Source organism: Capsicum annuum, chromosome 3, assembly GCF_002878395.1.
Source record: "Capsicum annuum cultivar UCD-10X-F1 chromosome 3, UCD10Xv1.1, whole genome shotgun sequence".
In the NCBI taxonomy this organism is placed as follows: domain Eukaryota; kingdom Viridiplantae; phylum Streptophyta; class Magnoliopsida; order Solanales; family Solanaceae; genus Capsicum; species Capsicum annuum.
The window spans coordinates 30,343,574-30,368,003 of NC_061113.1; the positions used below are offsets into that span (position 1 = coordinate 30,343,574).

The 24,430-nt window shown below is 31.7% G+C and overlaps 2 protein-coding genes across 4 annotated transcripts; both read left to right on the top strand.

Moving 5' to 3' along the window:
- Positions 1-2,357: 2,357 nt before the first annotated feature.
- Positions 2,358-13,425, top strand: LOC107854420 (gamma aminobutyrate transaminase 2). Of its 2 annotated transcripts, none has more exons than XM_016699433.2 (17): positions 2,358-2,486; positions 2,680-2,761; positions 3,297-3,369; positions 5,249-5,346; positions 5,425-5,517; positions 6,441-6,514; positions 6,619-6,657; positions 7,500-7,588; positions 7,712-7,788; positions 8,358-8,432; positions 8,982-9,113; positions 9,972-10,059; positions 10,222-10,300; positions 10,685-10,775; positions 11,594-11,672; positions 11,776-11,891; positions 13,200-13,425. In XM_016699433.2, exons 2-17 carry the CDS (start codon positions 2,684-2,686, stop codon positions 13,272-13,274), a joined length of 1,356 nt encoding a protein of 451 aa, XP_016554919.2. In that variant the 5' UTR covers positions 2,358-2,486; positions 2,680-2,683; the 3' UTR covers positions 13,275-13,425.
- A 1,319-nt stretch (positions 13,426-14,744) lies between these two features.
- LOC107854412 (beta-glucosidase 11-like) lies at positions 14,745-24,355 on the top strand. 2 transcript variants are annotated; one of them, XM_047409253.1, is made up of 11 exons: positions 14,745-15,564; positions 15,905-15,968; positions 16,853-16,908; positions 17,584-17,659; positions 17,748-17,819; positions 17,932-18,019; positions 18,125-18,380; positions 18,603-18,718; positions 19,088-19,308; positions 19,595-19,617; positions 23,938-24,355. In XM_047409253.1, exons 4-11 carry the CDS (start codon positions 17,599-17,601, stop codon positions 24,040-24,042), a joined length of 942 nt encoding a protein of 313 aa, XP_047265209.1. In that variant the 5' UTR covers positions 14,745-15,564; positions 15,905-15,968; positions 16,853-16,908; positions 17,584-17,598; the 3' UTR covers positions 24,043-24,355. The 2 variants fall into 2 exon arrangements, with proteins under 2 accessions (XP_047265209.1, XP_047265210.1); XM_047409254.1 differs by lacking the exons at positions 14,745-15,564; positions 15,905-15,968; positions 16,853-16,908 and having other exon boundaries at positions 17,142-17,659.
- Positions 24,356-24,430: the final 75 nt, after the last annotated feature.

Below are 24,430 nucleotides of genomic sequence, written 5' to 3' on the forward strand. Positions count from 1 at the left end.
GAAATCAAAACACTCTTTGATTGTGATGGTCCCATATCAACATATAAATTATTTGGTGAGGCGGTGCGATTCTGAAATCCTTTGTCGGACAGCATATAAGATCGACTTCAAAAAATCATCTAGAACAATCCAAAAGTGTTGAAATTCAAATTTTGGATATGTTATATATGCATGTTTCCAGAATCTATAAAATCAAGTGGATCATAATTTCGATACTACCACATTGAGATATAACTTTTTTGGTGATGTCGCATAAATTTGAAATTGCCGATGCATCAAAACTCAATGTTGATTTCGGGATAACACCTAAAATAATCTCAAGAGTATTAAATTATGAATTCTGGATATACTATAGATATTTGTGTCTAGTTTCACAAGAATTAAGCAACTTACAATTTTGTCATTCCTACTTCAAGATATGAAAGTTTTAGTAAAGATGCACAGATCTGAAATTTTCAGCATGATAAGATTCAGGGTTAAATTCAAAAAATTATCAAGAATTATATTGATGGAATTTAAAGCTGAATTTTTGATATGTTATAGATCTCGAAGTTTAGTTTCTGCAATATCAAACGGTTTGTGATTTTGATATTCCTACAATAAGATATGAATTTTCTACCACTAAGATGTTGTGCTAAAAAATAGTGACGAAAATAAAAGAAAAGTGGGAGGAGAAAAAATTATCTCATATTTGTTCATGGCTTGAAAATCCCAAAATTGATATTGAAAAGGTGTGGAACCTACATTCTTTTATAGAGTTGTAGGATGTATGTTTCCTTCTCCAATATAAATTCTAATTGGAAGAGCTTCCATCTCCAATATAAATTCAAATTGGAGGTTGTTTTCTTCTCCCATACTAATTCAAATTGGAGGGTGTTTCTTTCCCCAATATAAATTGGAAGAGTTTCCATCTCCAAGACAAATTCAAATTGGAGGTTATTTTCTTCTCTCATACAAATTCAAATTGGGGGTTGTTTCTTTCTCCAATATAAATTCAAATTGAAAGAGTTTTATTCCTGGTTAAGTAAGACGGTAAAAAGTTTTCCAAAATCTATTTGAAATGAGATGTCATGCCTAACCAATGGGTCTTATGTGTAGAGAATGAAAAAAAATAAGAGATTTTTTTCGAGAGGCTATAGCAATACGTAAATTGCATGGTTCAGCTTTATGAAAATCTTTGAACCACAAAGGAAGCATGTTTAAATAAATCATACTTCAAGTCTAGTCTCAAAAAGATCAAATATCTCGACCAGTTTTGAAGTACGGGACATTTTGTGGGCAACGAAATTTTATTAAATTGAAATCCGTACGAAATTTGGATTATGTTAAATTAAAAATAGGTTAGTCCCAAATAAATATTGTAGATTAATATAATTGAATTAATTATTTAAGTTCAGAACATGTATGAATTTAATTAAAATTTAATTTTTATTAGGCTGGCCCATTAATTTGAGCTACAAATGATGAACCCACTTTGTTAAGTCCAATATATTATCATATTCTAAAGGCCCAAAGAAGTGTCACGTGTCAAATGACGTGGCATGCTAAGTCAAGTGAAGGATCCAATAGGATCATGCCACATGTCAAAATGATACATTAGGCCCAATGAGATCAAAGCCAATAAAAGGTGCCACGTCATTTGAATTTGATTGGTCAAAGTAAGTTCATCTTCATCATGATTCTTTCCTTTCCAAAACTATAAATAGGGGTCTCAAAATTCAAAAAAAAAGAGCCCGGGCCCCCAGAACTTTAACAACAAGCAAGAGAAAGTTCATGGATCAAACGCCACAATTTCTCTATAAAGCTCAAGCATTCAAATCAAGTTCATCAAGATTAAGATCAATATTCAAGAACAAACGCATTGAGATTAAGACCGCAATATTCAAGAACAAGCTCAAAAGCCCTTGAATTCAAGCATAAGTCAAGATCAAGTCCCTCAAATCAAAAAATCAAGTTCAAATTTAAGATCAAGCTTTAAGCATTTGAATTTATATTTGAAAAGCCGAATCAGAGGATTTATAGAGATTGTAACACTCACATATTAAAATCAATAAATTGACTGTTGCAATAATTTTCTTGTCTCGATTATTTATTTTTCGATCTCAAAAATTTTATTTTCCAACAGTATCAACTGAAAATGCACATATATATTTGTGTATTTGCAACAAAACTGGTTAAAATGTAATGGCGTTTCGTAATCTTACGAAATTATAATGCTATATATTATAAATACAATCTAAATGTTTACCACATCACAGAGTTCTAATACTAATTATTACTATAACAGATAAAAATTATAAATAAGATATTATAGGTTAACCTAATCAATGCATTGTCCCTCACAAATTTTTCCTTATATATACTTTACCCTCTATCCTCTTCCTTTATATCTTTTCTTGCTTCATCCTTCTCTCTTTCTCTTTCCTTAGCAATTTTCTCCATATTTTGACTAATTATATAGTCATAATTTTCAAGAAATCTTGAAGGAATGGCCAATATTACTAATGAGTAAATTACTTCATTCATTCTAGTATAAAAAAAAGAGTAGTTTTCGAATTTTATGCTAAAATTTCATAATATTATTGTTGTATCAGATAAAGTTCAATTACTTTAGTGAGAAAAAATAATTTAGTAATTTTACTTTTACAATGAGTAACCAAAATGTATTCACATTTGCAGATTTATGGGACATGATATGTTGGCACCCTTTACTGCGGGATGGCAGAGTGATATGGAACCTTTAGTTATAGAAAAGTCGGAGGTTAGATTTTTGTCTTATTTTCGTTAATAACTTAAGTTATATACATTGTTAGTGTAAAAAATTTGTTGCGTGTTGAATGTTTTATTATTTTAAAAATAAGATAACTTACCTGCCGAAACATGTACAAATTCTTTATAATTACATTACTAATGATGTATATAACTCAAATTTTGATTTTAATAGTAGATGCAGTAATATTTCTTATAGTTTTTTTGTTCTTTGATTCTGTTACTATCAAGTATCGTGTAGTTTGATTATAACATTATTTTGTTCTTGTATTGTGATACTATCTTTGTTTTTGTTATTATTTATTGTCTCCTGTACTTTTATTACGTCTTTTTTTAGATTGTCTTTGTCTTGAGCTAGGGGTCTATCGAAGACAACCTCTCTACCTCACCTTTGATGTAGAGGTAAGGTTTGTGTATACATTATATCCTTCTCAGACTCCACGTTGTGAGACAATATACAGGTATGTTATTGTTATTGTAATAATTTTTCATATGTTTTAACATTTGTGTAAAATTATTTGTTATAGGGCTCTTATGTCTATGACATAAATGGGAAGAAGTATCTTGACACTTTATCTGGTTTATGGTGCACAACATTAGGTACTTAATTAAAATCCTTAATTAATTATGACATTATTTTTTATACCACTTATTTTTTAATCCAAATATATTTAGCACATAGATGTCGTTCTTATGACCTCTTTTCTATTGGCTAATTATTTATTTCAGTTTATTCTGTGTTTTCTCTTTTGTTAGTGTATTTAACCATGTAAATAAATATTAGTTTAGAAATTACCACAAACCAAAAGAATTTATCAGTTTCCGTAACCTAGATATGTTCAAAAGATACAGAGCATTTTTAGGTATGTTTTGGATATATAGTTACTTTAGTTGTTATGTTAATGTGAAATATTCTTATTCTTTCATTTAGGGTTGTATATAGGTCAGGTTAGTTTGTTTTTTAATCAAAAAATTATTAAATTAATTATATAGATTTGTTCAATCTATAAATTAAATTAAATCAACATAAAGTCAATTTTTTCGATTTTGATTTTAGTAGATTTTTTCAGTCTCCTAGATTGTTTTTCTTTTTATTATTGTAAATAAAAGTGTGATGAAACACAAACAGTGGAAAAAATAGAACATTTAGAACATCAAGACACTATTACTTAATAAATTAGAAAGCAAATACTAATTAATTCAATACATATAAAAGAATGGTAGTGCATTAACAATTACGCCAACAAACATTGCAGGGAGAATACTAAATAATTTTTTTTGAAAAATATCTAATTTTTTACCGCAATGACTAAGTTTCGTAGATTTCCAATTCGAGTATGAAAAGATCAATATTTGCCCGTGATATATCTAAACTAATTTTAAAATATTTACTAAATAAATTATAATTAATATTATATTATATTTTTTATGTATTAAGTAATTAAAATGATATATGTACGATTATGTCTATTTGATTTGAATTCGCTTTGAGTTTTTTGTTGTTTTTGTTAATACCAAATCAAACTAATAAAATCAAACTAAGAAAGGACGATGTTTTTGTCCTAAGCCAAATCAACCAAATCATATCATAAATAAATTTTTTATTTGCTTGATTTAATTCTTGGTTCAACTTGACTTGACACAAATTAGGTTTTAGGAGGACAATAAACTAATAGACTAATGAGTTAGTTAACTCCCCCTACCCCTCCGCCCCCCCGCCTTATGGGTGAAACCGGCCAAATATATATTCAACAGTCACATATTCACAATTATGGTGTGTTTTTCAAGAAGTAACTTTATCTCACTATCCAAATTCCAACATCTTACAAAATTTAGAAATTATGTTACATAGATAAGAAAATATGTTCCTTCATGCTAATTATTTTAACAGCATACATACTATTCCCACGCTTAACAATATCTTTTTAAGACTGACCATATTTAAAGATATTGCTAGTAATTTTTTTGTTTAAGAGGATGTCATATCTTAAAAATTTTATCAAGTGGGGTTGAAAATTACAAGAACACCCCCTAGGAAGTTTTTCTTAAAAATCAATTGGTGAATCTAAATCAGTCGATAAATCAATGATTAACAAATGCAAATCATTATATCCAATAAGAAAAGATGAATTCTCATTTTATCAATTATTATTTGTATAAAGGATTACTTACCATTGTTATCATTAGTGTAAATCTTTTTATACGCCAGAGGCAGATCTAGAATTTAAAGGTTGTGGGTTCCCAACTTATAATTTTTACCACTAGATCAATAACACACTTTGTTTGTGGGTTCCCAACTTATAATTCTTATATATTTACTAGTTTTTTCAATATAAATTCAAGAACCGTACAAAAGTTATGGGTTAGCGAAAACCTGCACGTAAAGCTGTGCATCCTCCCTATTTATATCATCTATATCATTGATGCATAAAACTTATACGTAACATGCATTAAAATATATTACATAATATTACTGTAGGGGGAAGTGAGACTCGACTTGTTGAAGCTGCAAATAAACAACTCAATACATTGCCATTTTATCATTCATTTTGGAATCGAACCACAAAACCTTCTTTGGTAAGTAATCTAAAATTGGCTATTAATTTATTTTTACTTAATTAATTAGATCAATTAATTTTATTTTAAAACATGCAGGATCTTGCAAAGGAGCTCCTAAATATGTTTACTGCAAATAAAATGGCCAAAGTTTTTTTCACTAATAGCGGATCAGAAGCCAATGACACTCAGGTTTTATTTTTTTCTTGTGATTTAACATGTCATAGCAGATTATTTATTATTTATTGTTGTTCATCAATCGATGCTTTTAAATAGAGATAGTTATGGTTAATTTTAAGTGATTAATTCAGTGCTGAATTCCGAAATTTTGACAGCAACTTTTCTTTTGAGGAAAAAAACTTAAAAGTGCGACTACTCTTGGGGTTTGAACATATACCTTTCTTAAAACAAGGAAATTTAAATACCCCTTCCGTCTCATTTTATTCGTCCTAAATTTTCTAATTCGGTGTCCCATTTTACTTGTCCTTTTTTACTTATCAAGACAAGATAATTTTTTTTTTTCATATTTTACCCTTTGCATTAATTACTTTTCCTTTAAATTAAAATGTAAACATCATTTAATAGGGATACAATGGTAAACTAGCCATGCTATTTATTATTTTTCTTAATAGCAGTGTCATCCCAATTTGGGATGAGTAAAATGGGACGGAGAGAGTATGTATAAAGGATATTAAGTGTAACTTTTAATATAAATTGTAACAATAAGTATATAAATCATGGCTAGATCAATCAGTTTGGATCAAATAGGAAGAATTAGAAGATGTCATCTCAGAAATTTGCATATATTCTATTTTTTTGAATTTTACCTATGAAATTACACTAGTTATGTTGTTGTTGTTGAACATAACAATTGTAAAATTAGAGGGAAAAATAGTTTTTGTTTTCAAATTGGAAATGATATTTGAAAATTGGAGTTGTGTTTGAATATATATGATTGTTTTACAATTTTTGTGAGTGATTTTGGAGTGAAAATTGTGAAAAAATTATTGAAAATTATAAATTCCGAAATACAACATGAAATGGAATTCGAAATTTTCTTTTAATTAACGGGAACTAAATAAAATAAACTTTGACCCTTACATGTTAATATGTAGGTGAAGCTGGTGTGGTATTACAATAATGCCCTTGGGAGGCCACAGAAAAAGAAAATTATTGCTCGAGCAAAAGCGTAATCTTTTTTATTTTTATTTTATTTCTTTTAATTTCTTTTTCATATTTTTGTTTTTTACTTTGGCTGACATAATATTATTCATGTTTGTTACCTTCAAACAGATATCATGGTTCCACTTACATTTCTGCTGGTCTCTCTGGGTAAATATACTTTTCGTTTAAGAAATATTTGATCAAGCACAAAATTTAATAAAAATTAAATTAGTACATATATTTAAAGAATAATATTTTTTAAATTATATTTTTGAACATAACATGATCATTTTAATATTATTTAGAGATGAAATAAAATAAATTAAGTTTAAAAAGTTTCAAAAATACAAACATATCATTCTTTTCTAAGTAGACTGAATAAAAAAACTTGTTGTATAAAATGATAGTTTTGATTTTAAGTAAAGATACAAAATTAGCACATGCTATGGTTCATCCGATCCGTTGAAATTTGAATGGATTAGTAATTTGCCTATTTGTTATCTCCGTCCATTGTGACCCAACCTTTCAACCCGTTTAAAAGTTGATTCATGAAAAAAAATAAAATTGTTAAAATATTTTTAAGAATGTTTTCTTAAGTATGACAAATTATACTTGTTTACTATTCTTTGTCTTGAGCCGGGAGTCTGTCGGAAACAGTTTTGCTACTTCTCCAGAGGTTGTGGTATGAACTGCGTACATCTTACCCTCCCCAAACCTCACAATGTGGGAATACACTGAGTTTGTTGTTGTTGATAAATTATACTCATATAACCATAATAAGTAAAAAGAGTATTAATAAATAATTACATATATTATAAAAAATAAATTATTTTGTTAGTAAAAAAGTTGTTAAGAGTTGAATCAGTTAAACTATACGATCTCTTGCTCTACGTATCTTGACTCATTCTATATCAACTTAAATAACTTGTGACTTTTAAATTATATATATGTTAACTTTTATTCATTTTAATCCGTCCAAATTCAACTTACCTGTCCGTTTTATTTTGCAGGCTTCCTCCAATGCATCAAAAATTTGATTTGCCACCTCCATTTGTTCTGCACACTGAGTGCCCTCATTATTGGGCCTATCACTTGCCAGGTAAAACATTGACTTCTTTTCGTAGAAGTGATTCCGTGCATCTCGAAAGTTTATTATACTAAAATATCATTTTTACGTTCTTATATTATATATGGTTTAATTTTACTAAAATATGTATGTCAGGTGAAACCGAAGAGGAATTCTCTACTAGGTTGGCAAATAATTTGGAAAGTCTTATACTCAACGAGGGGCCTGAAACAGTAACTTCCATCTATTTTTATCACTTTTTCATAAAAAAAAAATTATAGCGATTCAATATTACAATAATAACAGGATTTATAATTGAATATTTATATTTACTTAATTAATAAATTTCTTAATACATGTATAAAATTTGAGTAAAAATTATTAAATTAACATGAATTCATAACGGATCCTTTAAATCCATCCATAAAAATAAATTAGAAGCAAATGTAGCGCATGAGGATTGGAGTTGGCTTAATTTTACGTAAGTGCCATGATAAATTATTAGATAAATACGAATAGTTAATTTAGAATTCAGTAAATTAAATGAATTGCAACAGAAGTTCTATAATATTCAAATTATAAATTCACACATCTACTATAGTAGCAAACAAATTATGAACTATTTTGGTCACACAAATGTGGGATATGTTATTGGGCTAAATGGGCAAATTGTCAATGACAACCCTCTATTTTAGTTATGAGCATATTAATAATTAATTCAATATATATTATTTTTACATAATATTATTTTATCATTTTATTAAGTACCTACGATCACATATATTTACGTGTATTCACGTAGGTAGCTGCTTTCATTGCCGAACCAGTCCTAGGAGCAGCAGGTGTAATACTTCCTCCCGCAACATATTTTGATAAGGTTTGTTTATTAGCCACTTCATCTCAATTTATGTGATAGTATTTAACCGAATACAAAGTCTAAGAAATAAATTAAGATTTTTAAAATTTTTGACTAAAAATAAACATTTTTAATTTATATTACTATTAAATATAGAAAGATGTCATTTTTTCTGATATTAACTAATAAAAAAAAGATTGTCATATTAATTGAAACGATAGAGTAGTGACTAGTGAGTAGCCCTCTATGACTTGTTAGAGTAAAAACATTTTTATTTGACATTTTAAAATATTATTTTTCCCTAGTATTTTTGGTACTGTTTGAAATTCTATGCCCTAATTAAAATCCTAACTCCCGCTTTGGTCCTCTCTCTGTTTTTTTTTTTTTTTTTTTTTTTTTTTTATCTTTCTTTTTTTTTTTTTTTTTTTTTTTTTTTTTTAAGCTAAAGATACTTTTTACATTATATTTTATGTAAATAACTACAAGAGTGTTTTAGTCACTCAATATTCATTTTAACAAAAAGAAATATCAATTTGGAATTGGAAAAATAACTTTCATATTTATTTTTAGGTTCAAGCTATTTTAAGGAAACATGACATTCTTTTTATCGCGGATGAGGTGGTATGTGGATTTGGAAGACTTGGGACAATGTTTGGCAGTGATAAATACAACATTAAACCTGATCTTGTCTCTGTAGCAAAGGTACATTATATAACTATGGCCAATCAATGCAAATTGTAGCATGAATTTAATTTCTATACATTTATAATCCTAATTCTTTTTTATGTATCAGCTTGTTTTAATGTGTTGTGACAAAATACCTATAGACTACAGTATTTTAAGTTATAAAATTAATTGAGGATTTAACTTGAATATACTAATAACTATGGCCAATCAACGCAAATTGTAGCTTGAATTTAATTTCTATACATTTATAATCCTAATTCTTTTTAATGTATCAGCATGTTTTAATGTGTTGTGACAGAATACCTATAGACAACAGTATTTTAAGTTATAAAATTAATTGAGGATTTAACTTGAATATACTAATAGTGCAATTTTTTATTGCATCATCAGTGAATTTAAATTGATATAACAAATTAATTATCCATTTTAGCTATACTATCAAATAATATTTATAAAGAGATGTATATATAATTATATAATACGTAAACTGGTATGGATAGCATTTGATTACATGACGAGCGCAATAAAATTTAAACTTCCAATTAGAAGAGGTTCAAATGTGTGCATTGACAATGTATGCACTATTAACCACAAGGGTTAGTGTGGTGGTTCAACACCTCACCCCTTAAGCAAGAGGTTGGGGGTTCGATCCCCACCTCTGGTGGTGAATGGAGGAAACTCTATGGCCAGTTCCCTATCGCTTAGTGCGCTAACCATGAAACGGAGAATTAGTCTCACGGTGCCGGCTGTGAGGATATCTTGGAAACCCCAAAAAATGTATGCAATATTTATAGAGTCAGATTATTTAAAAAGTATACACATAACTTATGTTGTATAGATATTGATTTTTCCTCTTTAATTATGTTCTTTTAGGCACTTTCTTCTGGATATATGCCAATTGCCGCTGTCCTTGTAAGCCAGAAAATTTCTAGTGTCATCCTTTCTGAAAGCAATAAAATTGGTGAGCATATAATATTAATTTAATTAGACATTTTTTAAACCTAATTGTTCACAATTATTTTTAATTTATTTTTTGTATTCATTTATTTATATAACAACAATAATGACATATTTAATATAATATTCATTTATTTATATTTTGAATTTCTTTTATTGTAATTAGGTGCCTTTTGCCATGGATTTACTTATTCCGGACACCCTGTTGCGTGCGCAGTTGCATTGGAAGCATTGAAGATCTATAAGTACGTAACCTTTTTTTCTTTTGCTTTCTTTATGAAAAAAATAAGTTATATTCAAACTATTTTTAGAATATTATCTTTATATTGAATAATAATGCAAATTTTACATTAGAGAGAGGTAATTAAGCAGGATAACACTGTAAAAATTTAAAAAGTAACAAGCAGAATTATTAAAATGTATCAATTCAATTAATTAAGATTTAATGTGCTTAATTAATCAGTTAACACAAGGGAAAAGTTAGAATTTACTAATAACTAAAGGACTAAAGGTGTTTTATATTCCTAGTTACACAACCAGTGGAAAGATTTATTTTCCTTGTAAATGATTTTATTTTTGAATATTTTTTAATCGTCGGTTCACTTAAAATATTTAAATTATTTTTTCAGGGAAAGAAATATTACTGAGGTGGTGAACAAAATATCACAAAAGTTTCAAGAAGGTTTGAAAGCATTCGCCGACAGTCCCATAATTGGGGAGGTACAATAATTTTTTAAATGCATTTAAGTTATATACGTAGATACTACCACGAAGTTTGTTTATCATTATTACACTTTCAGTTTGTTTGTAATAGATTATTTATGTATTTATTCTGTGTTAGCACTTATCATTAATGCTATAAAATAGTACTCCCTGAAAGAGTAAAGTATCTGGTACTTCTTAAGTATGATTAAATTTATTAGGATGCACTTTAATTTTATAGAGGTTTTATTATTCTCTTGAACTAAATTTTAGCGCATTTTTACCTTCCTTTTAAGATGACGTGACACCTTTTGTCAACCTTCTTAGCTGACGTGACATCTTTGACGTTGATTTCATTTTATATAATAAAAGTATCATGTCAGTATAAAAAGAAGACAAAAATATGCTAAAATTGAGTCCAGGAGGGTAATAGGACCCTTGTGAAGTTAGAGTGTGTCGTACCAACTTTGATTATTGTTCAGGAGGTACTGAATGCTTATCTCTACCTAAAATTAACTTTTAACTTTTTGGAGTATTGGAACTAAAATTTTTATTAAGGAAATTTGGAATGTGAAGAAATAAATATACTAAGAAGTATTATTTAATATGATTATGTATACATTAAAAAAAACACTAACCTATCTACATAGTAGTTTACAAGCAAAAAAATAGTCATGAATTGACTTTCCTTTGATAAGAATAATATGCTTCGCCCCTAAATTTTAGTGACTTGACTATATAAATATCTTTTATACTATCAATGTATAAAATTTAAACTCAATATTTATCTATTTTAACAAATTTTCTTCTTACTTTTTTTTTTTTTTTAAATAAAGATAAGGGGAACTGGTTTGGCACTTTCTACAGAGTTTGTGAACAATAAATCTCCTAATGATCCCTTTCCATATGAATGGGGTAGGTTTTTCCTTTTCTTTTTCTTCTCTTTCCAATCAAGTTAATTTCAAAGTTCAATTATATTTTGCAAATTAATTAATTGTTCATTCTTTGTTCAATTAAGCTGTCGGTACATATTTTGGAGCACAATGTGCTAAGTACGGGATGTTGGTAAGTTCCACTGGTGATCATGTAAATATGGCTCCACCATTTACCTTGAGTCTTGAAGAACTTGATGAGGTAATATCACTTTACATTTGTTATAATATTTTAAGATGTTTTTTAGTATGCAATATGCCTTTAATCGAGGGTGTATTAGAATAACCTCTCCACCTGTATAAGATAGGGGTAAAATCTGCATACAACCTTTTTTTTCTAGACCTCGTTTATGAAATTACAATACAATATCTAGTCGTTCCTCTTTTGGTTGCCTATGAAGTTGCGGAGGCAGACAAATTAGGAACACATTTTTGGTAGAACTACGACAAATTAGTGTTGCCTAGGAACGTTTTTTGTTAGAACAACTACTAGTAGTGCTTAAAGTATATCTTGTTTGGCCAAATTTTTGTAAGGCCGAAATATATATTCCCTCCGTTTAAAAAAGAATGACCTAGTTTGACTTGGCACGGAGTTTAAGAAAATAACGAAGATTTTTGAATCTTGTGGTGTTAAATTAAAGATATGTCAAATATACCAAAATGCCCTTCAATCTTGTGGTCTTAAACATGCCATGTAGAAAATTAAAATTAAAAAGTTGCTAAAAAGGAAAGGGGTCATTCTTTTGTAAACGGACTAAAAAGGAAAGTAGGTCATTCTTTTTTAAACGGAGGAAGTATGTTTTTAGAAAGTGCTTATTTTATAGAGTTAAGGTACATTGATTAAACTTTTAGAGAGGAAAATAATGTTTTTAAGTAATAACGTAAGTTATTTTTCACAAGTTGAGAAAAATGATTTCTTCCCAAAAGCATAAGTTGTTTTATAATTTTCTTCTTCAAAGACTAGTTGCTCTATTTGGAAAAGTATTTTTCAAAATCATTAGTCCAATACAAACTGATGCTCTCCAAAGATACTTCTCAAAATAAAAGAATTCTAAAAATTTGATCAAACATGCATCCAGACTTTTCAAATATACGTGGTCACATATATATCATCCGACCCAATATTTTGCTACAATGCATATTCATTTCATGTAAATATTACAAGATCTTTTGGATAAGAAAAAGGAAATATGTTAAGAACTTGGTGTCACATTTATATTCACCGCAAAAAATATGGTTTTCCATGCTGACATTTTCGAGGTGACTCCTTTAATTTAATTCGTCACCATTAGTTTTAAGGGTTTTTGTTGCGAAATTCTGGAATCGACTCATTTTCACACTTTATGTGGTGAATTAGTCTCTAGTAAACTCAATTTCCGATAGTGATTTGAATTTTGGTTTCTTTGGATTAATTTTTGCAAAATAACTAGCAATAAGAAATTATTTATATCTAATGTTTACATCAAATCATTTTGTGCAAATCGGATTAAAATCATTGTCATTTTTGCAGTTGATACGCATATATGGGAAAGCATTGAAGGATACTGAAAAGAGAGTTGAAGAACTCAAGTCTCAGAAGAAGTAAAAGCTCACGGCGAAAGCTTGTTTATCCTAAAAAAGAAGAGAGAAAAAATGATCAGATTTCCTCTTTGTGCTATTCTACTAGTAATAAATAATGTTCTCCTTGCAACTTTGCACTAGAGATTTTCTATTGAAAGAGCTTTTGTTATCCACAATTATTTACTAGAAAAAATGTATGTTTGTCATAATAGTTAAGTCTACGAAAATAGTTAAGAATAGAAAGCTCTTCAATTCTTTCTATTCGAAAACCGATTTTCAATCCCGACTCCTGACTCCACTCTGAACCTAGGACCAAACCATGATCCCAATCTTCACTCTAACTCGACCCCGACGCAGTACCTGACTTCTGATCTCGATCCTGAACTAGGTCCCGAGTCCTCACCTGGAACCCAACCCTAATCTCGACCTCAAGTCTTCGACTTTCGATACTAACACGAGACCCCATCTCGAACCAGACCCCAATTCGATTGAGACCTAGGACTCGAGACCCAACTCTTGATCCAAACTCAACTCTCGATCTCGACCCCAACCCCGACCAAGGTCACAACTTTCAACTCGAGATCCAACCCTGGCTTTCAATCCTGACTCGCAAGTCGAGATTTGATTATGATCCCGACCTCAACGCCCGACTCGATACCCAACCTTGATATCAACCCTGATCTTGACTAAAGACCCAACTTCGGCTCCTAGCCCCGAACTGGGTTCTCATCTCCCAACCACGACGCCAACTCTTATTTCAAACCCAAACTCCCGACCTATACCCAAGTCCTAACTACCAACTCAGGACCAACCCCGACCCTGACTCCCAACACTAACTCGACTCCGAATCGAGACTGACTCTAGACTCTCGATCGGAAACTCGATTCTGACCTCGACTCTCGATCAAGAACCCATTCCTGATCCGGACTCTCAATTAAATAGGTTGCGTTACTTTGTAAGTAAAACACATATAATTGAGTGACTTTTGAGGTAACAACCAAAGTTGAGCGACTTTTTGAGTGAAGAATGTTTAGTTGTGTGACCATCTAGGATATTAACTCTTTATTCCTATTAAAAATATGTCCCTGCTGAAAATTCATATGATCAACAGAAGTCTTAGTCAAAACAAGTCGTTCTGTTCTTTTATGAGACATAATTGGGAGAAGCTAATGTAAGTTTTTTTCTGAAAGAAGATGTATTACTATTTCTTCAAATTGGCAACACAAAATGGTCTGGAAATATCTAGACTTTGCTATCTTAAAAATTAGCAAGTTTATTCCTTCAATTCATGCAACGCAATATAGGTATTGGGGTCACAATTAATTTTAAGGGTAACATCTAAGCACTAAAATCTAATAATGCGATCCTACTTCCATGGGTTTCCGACCAGGGATTGGTAGCCGTATAGGTATTGGGGTCACAATTAATTTTAATTCGTGATTTGTAGTGCTTATTTTAAAAGAAAATATTTCTAATTGGATCTTTTTTTTCATAATTTAGATTTTAAATTTAATATTATTAATTAAGTTAAGCAAGGATTTTCATATCGTGACATGTTATTATCCTAGCGCAGACATGGGACTTGAGTTCTACATCGGTTAAATGGAGAGTTGACGTGGGGCTTATATAACCCCGGATTCTCTCAACTTAATTGTTAGCTTTTGAGTGTGATTCTCCTAAGTTGTATCAATGGTATTTGTGCCCATCATGTCATGGAGGCGTTTGAGCATCTGACCTGAAAAGGGCTATCTAGGAAGAGCTACCTGCACAAGTAAATTGAAAGCTATCTAGAGTGTGATGACTTTTGGGATGTTGTTCTTCTAAGATTGTATGATGACATTTATGGAACTTATGGCAATTGCTTCATTACCAAAAATAAAGATGACTTTTGGGATGTGGTTCTTCTAAGATTGTATGATGACATTTATGGGATTAATGGCAATTGGTTCATTACCAAAAATAAAGAGACTCTGCAATAAGGTGGATTACAATTCGCAAGTTAGAAAGTGTCATCAAAACCTTATCCTTTATAGAAAGATAATAATGGATTACGGATGAACATGTTTTCCCAAAATCTGCTTCCTCAATATAATGTCCCTATCAATTATCATACACTTCAAATTGTTTCTTTTTTAAAAAAAGTGTGTTCAATAGTTTAAAATATGATGCTCCGAAATCTGCAATCCAATTTCTGTTTTTCGCTCCTGCTTGATACTATCCAGTGTTTACTGGTGATAGTCTTTTGTACAAACAATTACAGCAGAGGTGACTTCCCTCCTGGCTTTGTTTTTGGTGCTGGAACTTCGGCCTATCAAGTCAGTTTAAAAGCTTTTTTCTTTTCCTTTTTACTCTCTTTGTCCGAATTTACTTGACACGTTTGATTTGGCACTAAGTTTAAGGAAAAAAACAAGATTTTTGAAATTTGAGGTTCTAAAACGTTCCTTATCTATTTTTTTCAGTTATAAATCATTTATTAAGATTAAATAGAAATTTTAAAGTGAATTGGTTTCTAACTATAGAAATATAACATTCTTTTAAGGACAAACTAAAAACAAGAGTGTGTCACAAAAATTGGGATAAAGCCAGTACTAATCTGTTTGTAATTGCTCAAAATTGAATGGTCATTCTTTGATTGGTTATATTTGAATAAAACAGTTTGAAGGGGCAGCATTTGAAGATGGATGGACCCCTAGCATTTGGGACAATTTTGCTCATGCTGGTTTGTCTCTCTTTCTGGCCCAATAATCTTGAAACTAAGCTAATGTTGCCATGGATGGATCTGATTTTGAAAATTTATTTTGAAATGTCTGTTTGGCCATGACATTTAATTAGTTTTAGAGAGAAACTTGACTTTCACTAACAAAATTTCAAAAATTTTCCAAGGAAAATATAACTCCAAACACAATTTCAAGTTCCAAAAATCACAACTTCAAAAACTTAAAAACTTTTAAGTTTCAACTTTCAACTGTAAAATCTATGGCCATATGGGAGCTAAGTGATAGTTTGTCAGCCCAACACATGACATATATTGTTCATCTTGTCCTAATTGACCTTGTGGACTTGTCAGCATAGTATACCATGCGCAAAAATACTCTAATATCTATTGGAACTATAAGCGCAAAGCACAAATAAAGCGTGAACTTTAGTGAAAAAAGTGCAAAGGAAGAAAAACACAAATATATATGTTCAGTCAAAGACTAATAATCATAAGTATGAATGACAAGCATATGAATAAACAAATTAGGAAAAAATGATATATTAATTGTTTAGTGTCACCTATCAATAAGAGTCTCATTGGCATGGAAAAGTTTGTCTTAGAACGTAACCTTGATGATGAGACTGAAAGGCACAGAAAGCGAGGCGAAGTGCTCAACACATTTTGAGCCTTGCTTTGGGGCTTAAGCTCACTTTAAGTGTGCCTTTGACAACATTGACTACTACTGATAGTCGTACATTTGACAAGGGGATATACTATTTCTGGACTTAATCATTTATATATTGGAACATTTCTTTCTTTAGAAATTTAAAATCTCTTTGTCAGGAAATTTAAGTGAGTTAGACTAATGCAGATTGTTATATGATATTTCAAGTTTTTGCTTCCAGGTCATTATGGTGGAGCCAATGGAGACATAGCATGTGATCTGTAACACAAATACAAGGTGTATACAATCACTCCGTTTTAATCTGATTCATTTACTTCCCACTGACTGCTATAAATTAACTTGACATAACTATATTAGATTCCGTCAATAGTTAAAGGAGAGTGTTGTCTGCGTAGAAGTTTGATTGATATGTAATAGTGATAAAATGGACAACTATAATGAGCAAATTATAGATGTAGAATCAGATGAACTTCTTGGTTATTTTATTTTACAGAACTGCAATGTATGTAGAACATGTACGACTTCTATCTTTCAATTTCCTTATCTGAATAAGAAAGCATTGAGCTCTGGCTCTTTTAAGCCTTACACTTGAATCATATTTGTTTACACATCTTAAAATTGATCTTACGTCCTTCAAGCATTTGCATAATCTTAGGTTTGGGTACTAACAACAACAACAACAATAACTAGTGTAATCCCATAGTTGGGGTTTGGGGAGGGTAGTGTGTACATTGACCTTACCCCTACCTTGGGAGATAGAGAGATTGTTTCTGATAGACCCTTGGCTCATGTAAAAGCAGATTGGGTACCTCTAAGTGTCTTCTTATTTGTGGTTTATGGTTTTCAAGAAGTGGTTTGTTCTTTACATCTTGTAAAGAGTTGGTAGAGCTTAAGTTCAATCAGGTTTTTCACAAGGGAAGGCAATTTGAGTTCATCAAATTTTTGCTGCAGGATGATGTCCAACTCATGGTTGACACAGGCTTAGAAGCCTACAGGTTTTCTATCTCATGGTCTAGACTTATTCCTGGTTGGTTTAAGCTTTTAATACTACACGAGAACACCGTATTTTTTGCTTTATTTCCGTCCCTTTTATGCCGTGTTTGTTCTCTTTTCAGGTGGAAGAGGACCTATAAACCCAAAGGGTTTACAATTTTACAACAATTACATTGATGCACTTATCAGCCACGGTCATAACTAAATTTCTTTGTGTGCACACCAACATTTGGAAATTTGAGTACATTTCTAAGATCCTCTGAGGAGTACACTATAAAAAGTCTTTCGTATCTTTTAATGTTGCAGGTATTCAACCACATGTCACTCTATTTCAGAATGATCTACCACAGGCACTTGAAGATGAATATGGGGGGTGGTTAAGTCGAAAGATTGTGTATGCTGATAGTGTATTTTAACCTTGCTTACTCATATATCAGTTTTATTATCAGGCCACTCGGATATGATTAACTTCAACACTAGAATTTTCAATTAACTGTAGGAAGGACTTCACCGTGTATGCAGAGGTATGCTTCAAGGAATTTGGTGACAGAGTGATGCACTGGACAACCATTAATGAGGGCAATATGTATGCTATTGGAGGTTATGATAATAGCTTCACCCCTCCAGGACGCTGTTCCCCGCCTTTTGGAGTTAATTGTTCTATTGGAAATTCATCTGCCGACCCTTATATGGTTGTTCATAACACGTTGCTTGCACATTCATCTGCAATGAAATTATACCAGAGAAATTACAAGGTACGATTCAAAGATTTCAATCTGAAATCGAACAAGTCACTTAAATATTTTTCATCTGTATTATTAGTTATTACTGAAATCTTAATGATTTAAGAGTTTTAGTCTTTGATTATCCTGACGTTATAGCTTGAACATCCCCTGTTATTCTTATTGTCTTTCATCTGTATTATTTTCCTTCTGCGCGAACGACTTCACTAATGACAGCAAAATTTTGCAATGCAGTCCACTCAACGTGGTTTCGTGGGATTTAGTATATATGGTTTGTGGTGCGTTCCATATACAAATGCAACGGCTGATGTAATTGCAGCACATAAAGCCAATGAATTTTATACTGGTTGGTAAGTTTCAGAATTTCATTTGCTAATTAGTATATTTGTCACACATGTAAACCCTTGGCTAACAGCCACATCAATCAGAGTTTACTTCTATATACTGATAGTGTAAAAGTTTCTTACTCTATCTGGTCATTTAAGATAGAAGTACTAGTAACCTGTAAATTAAGGCAAGTAACCTTCCACAGCATTAAATGCAGCATTCTTACAAAATTTCATTACACTTTCAGTGGAAATATTTTATCCTGTCTTTGCAAGTAAATTTTTTTCATTCCCTATTAGTAGTCGTAGCATTACTCTTATAATTTCTTGTTACTCCCTTTTCCAAGTAAAATATTTGTTTACCGGATATTCCTTTTCCAACTCTCCCCGCAGGATTATGAATCCTTTCGTATTCGGAGACTATCCCTCTATAATGAAGAAAGCTGATGGGACAAGAATTCCAACCTTCACCAAATATGAAGCTAAGCTAGTCAAGGGATCAGTTGACTTCATAGGCCTAAACCATTATACTACTGTCTATGTTAAGGACAAGCCTTCCAACATTGAAAAGTATAGCAGGGACTTTGGTGCTGATGTAGAAGCAGAGTTTTCATGTATGAAATCCGTGCTTACTAAATGAGATCACCCTCTCATATTCTAACCGTTAGCTAACTCAATCTCTGAACTTAGGTTCATTTCCTTTAAATTATCTTTTCAAAATGGGCCAACAGAACTAAGGTTCACTTCCAAGGTTTTTCAAGTCCTTTAGATTTCCCCCCTTTGTTTGGCGAAAATGAGCTCCCTAATGTTATTTTTTTAGTCTATTGCTTTATTTGCTTATGATGGATTTAGGTGACATCAATGAGCTCGCTAATTTTATCTTATTTTTGGTTTCTGCAGTTGAGGCATTTGTAGCAGATCAGGTTAGGCCTCTAATATAAATTCGTATGTGACGTTTCGAGATTATACATCCTGCTACTTAAACTGTTGAAGTTAGTTACAAAGGAAGTTAATAGTGATAGTTGTCACTGTAGTTAGCTGTACAGGTTGTTAGAGTTAGTTAAGCTGGAACACCAGCTGTACACAGCTAAATTAACCATATTGGCTGAGTAGTTTGATAGTTAGGAGTGTAAGCATTAGCACTAGAGTTTTGTATATAAATAGCAATGTACAAATACTGTTTTCATTGATTTTCTCAGATAAATGAATAAGAGGCAGTTAATATTTCTCTCAATAGTTCTCTATCATCTTAGTGGAGCTTACTCTATAAGCATATACCTCATAATTCATCATTGTATCAGAGCCTGTACAATCGATCGCCAAGCTTTCTCTCATCTAAATTTCTACTTTTCCTTCTAGATTTTAATTTTATACTACCATTTTTTTGATCCTCTACTCCATTTTACATTGAATTTTTGTCGAACACCTGTTATTTACTCTTCGAAAAGGTTAGTTTGAGCTGTATAGATTCCATTCATGGCAACAAATAGAGGTGAACCCAGCAATGAGACTGAAATTCCAATTAATAATGGTTCTGCTACAATGCAAACAGTGGATTAATATCATCCTCTGTACCTACAACCATCTAATACACCAGGTAGCTCTTTAATCTCTGTTAAGCTAACTGGACCTGAGAATTATACATTGTGGAGTAGCACTATGTGAATCAACTTATTAGGAAAAAGTAAGCTAGGTTTTGTTGATGGTAGACATCCTAAGGAGAGTTTTCCTTCGTCTCTTCATGAGTTATGGAAAAATTGTAATGCAATTATTCTATCTTGGATTATGAACTCTGTTAGTGCTGAATTGTTGTATGGTATGGTGTATGCCTCGAGTGCTCATAAAGTTTGGGTAGATCTACAAGAGCGATTTGATAAAGTGAATGGCTCTCGAATTCTGTTTTTGCATAAAGAAATTGCCACTTTAACTCAAGGCATTTCTTCGGTCTCTGCATATTTCTCCAAACTTAAAGAGTTTTGGATAGAATTTGATGCTTTTATGCTATGTCCTGGTTGTAATTGTGCTGAGTCCAGGAAATATGTTAAACATTTTGAGTGCCAAAGGTTATAGCAGTTTTTAATGGGACTAAATGAGTCTTATTCTCAGTCAAGCAATCAGATCTTAAATATGTCTCTTATTCCATCTATTAACAAAGCTTACTCTATGATTATCTCTGAAGAGAGTAGAAGGAACATGACTCAGTATCATGTGTCTGATCTGAGTGAGGGTACAACTCTTCTATCTAGTGTGAAAGGCAAGGATGTACTTGTTCCTACCTATGGTTTTACTCAGAATGCAGCTTTACTCACTAACAGTAAAGGAAAAAGTATGCATATGCTTGGCTATGGCTTTAATGATGCCTCTGGCTTAAGTAATAGGAGTAACAACTCTCAGAAAATTGGTGGTTATAGTGGAAGTAATGGAGCCACAGGCTATGGTTCTAATTACAAACTTAAGAAGAATCATCTATATTGTGATTTTTGTCACTTTAAAGGTCATACTAGAGATCATTATTATAAACTGCATGGATATCCCAATGACTACAAATAGAAGAAGAGGTTTGGTGCTAACAATATATCTAGTAATGCAGCTTGCTACTCACCTGGTACTTCTAGTAGTTTAGGTGCAAACCAAGCAAGTACTTACCCTGCAGGTACTTCTCAAATGCACCCTGGTCCTAGTGTTAATGGGCTCATGTCCAACATTCCTTAATTCACTCAAGACCAGTACAATCAACTTCTTCAATTGCTTGGAAAAAGAGCAGATACTACTGATTCCCCTATGACAGCAGGTATGACAATTTCTGTTGTAGCTGGTGGTGTGTTTAATACCACCCAAAAATGGATAGTTGACCCGGGTGCCTCCATCCATATTGTTAATACCCTCAACCTTCTCACAAATCCTAAAATCATTGAAAGTATCAAAGATGGTAGAGTATACTTACCAACAGATAGTATAGCCTATGTGAAACATGTAGGATCAGCTTGCATTCTTCAAGGGAAAAAAATAACAAATGTTATGCACATTCTTGAATTCAACTATAATTTGTTGTCTGTCTCTAAGTTGACTAAAGAGTTGAGATGGGTTGTGTTGTTCTATCTTGATTTTTGTATATTTTAGGATCTCTTAAGTGGTCAGGTGAAGGGGATTGGTAAAGAAGATGACGGGCTATATGTGATAACAACTGGAAACAGAATTGATGTTCAAGATAAGACTAAAGGTGTTACAAGAGTCACTCAAGCTTCTGTGATGAATAAACAACAGGATTCCGTATTGTGGCATAGAAGACTAGGGCATGTCCCTCTAAATACTTTGCAGAAAATAAGTAGCTTAAATCATATATTGAGTGATACTAGAGTAAAAGAATGTATTGTTTGTCCCTTGGTAAAGCAGACAAGATTACCATTTTCTTTGAGTAATTCTGTGGCACCTTGTTGTTTCCACACTATTCATGGAGTTATATGGGGTCCTTATAGAGTCCCAACTCATGATGGAAAACAATATTTTCTTACTTTAGTTGATGATCATTTAAGATATACATGGTTATTCTTGTTGCCTACTAAGTCTGATGTGATTGCTGCTATTAAAAGTTTCTTTGCCATAATCCATAATGTTTATTCTTGCTCAATCAAGTATTTTAGAACTGATAATGGGTGTGAGTTCTTCAACTCTCAGATGTCTACACTACTCCAGTCTCTCGGTATTATCCATCAAAGCTCTTGTGTTTACACCCCTAAAAAAAATAGCATAGCTGATAGAAGGCATAGGTATATTCTGGAGGTTGCAAGATCTCTTAGGTTTCAAGATAGAGTACCTCTTAAATTTTGGGGAAAATGTGTCACAACTGCTATGTATATGATCAATAAACTACCTTCTTCAGTTCTTAAAGGTCAGTCCCCCCAATGAGATAATCTTTGGTCATGGTCCTAACTTGTTTCATATGAATGTGTTTAGTTGTCTTGGCTATGTCACATGTATGAAGAAATCTGATAAGTTTTCTCCTAGAGCACTCCCTGCAGTTTTTCTTGGCTATTCACAAACTCAAAAAGGCTAAAAAATGTTCAGTATCTCTACTACGGAATTCCTTGTTAGTAGAGATGCTATCTTCCATAAAGACACCTTTCCCTTTTATGCATCCAGCTTCCTCTGATCTGGAAATTTTTCACCAAGTATCCTTATTTAGTTCACGATATCCATCAGCTTGGAAGAGTATTCTTTCACGCTATCCGAATCCTTCATCTTCAAGAGCTGAAACTCCCTCTTCAAAGTTAAAACCTTAACAGACTTAACTCTATTGCTGCCTTCAAACTCTTTCTTTAGCGTATCCCAGGCTTCTTTGGCTGTCTCATAAGCCATTATCCTTGTAAACATCACTTCTGTAAAGCTTGAATGTATGCAAATGAGAGCTCTTGGAGATCTAGTCACCAACTCATCATACTTTTTGATATCATTGAGAATTGGATTGTCTCTCAATGTCTGGACAACAGGTTCTCCTTTCTCAACGACATCCCATAAGTTGAGAGCTTTCAAATAAGCCTTTATTATAATGGCCCAAATATGATAATTCTTCCCCGAGAAAATCGGAGGACCCGTTGTTGGTTGATTTTCTGGTGCTATGTTTTCCAGCAAATAGATCCAAGAGAAGTAGCTAAAAATAAGATGGGTCTATCAACAAAAAGTAGATTCAGATTCCGTAAGAAATGGGCTCTGATACCATGTCAAACAAAGGGGAAGAGAGATTGGAAAACAACAAGTTGAAACAGTGAAAATGATGCAGCTGTAAATTGCTACAAAAAAAACTGCAGTGAAGAAGGAGAAACTGAAACTTTTTGAGTGTTTTCTATTTTTCTGGATGATTACAAATGTCTAATGTCATCCCTTAGTTATACTTATGTAGGGATGATTCTAGATACTACAAATCTAGAGTGTTCTTATACAAATATCTCCCTCAAATATCTAGCATCCTCTAGATCTTTCCTAAATATAAATATCAAATAGACTACATTATTCCTTTCTAAATTCTTCTAATTAGAATTAACTAAATAACTAGATGTTTCTTCAACATGATTATCCTAGAAATTTCACTAGACTATTCTAGAGACTTAACTAGAAATCTATGATTCCAAAAAATCTACTTTAATATTTTCACAAACCTACTATAACAAGTTTGTTGCCATGTTTATTAATATTTAAATTACATACATTGTCAATGGTTAGACTTAAAACTCACCATAATAATGCAGGAACGGATCGGATACAAGAGGGTATTTCGCCTGGTCCTTAGATGGTTTGGAGTTACTTGGGGGCTATGTATCGAGCTATGGATTCTACTACGTAGATTTGGATAATAAAGAATTAACAAGGTATCCGAAACTTTCTGCATTTTGGTATGCCAACTTCTTAAAGGGAAAAAACTTGACGAACATTGCAATTTTCCAAGTAGGGAACATTAGGACAAGCTAATTCCTGTATACAAATCCTAGTTTTGTTGCTAAACTCAGTTTTCTCTAAAATGAAGGTGTTACATAATCCAGACCGCAATTTTGAAATTATACTGGATATGTTGTTGTAAGATGTTACGTTACTCTTTCAAATAATACGATGTTACCTCCACAAAACTCTAGTGGAAAGAAAATAAATTTCCTGTTCATGAAACCCCACAGTTTGTTCCTTGACCAATTATTGCCTGTAGATCTAATAAGGGGCGGAAAGGTGGGGCGTACAGATTTAGAGCTG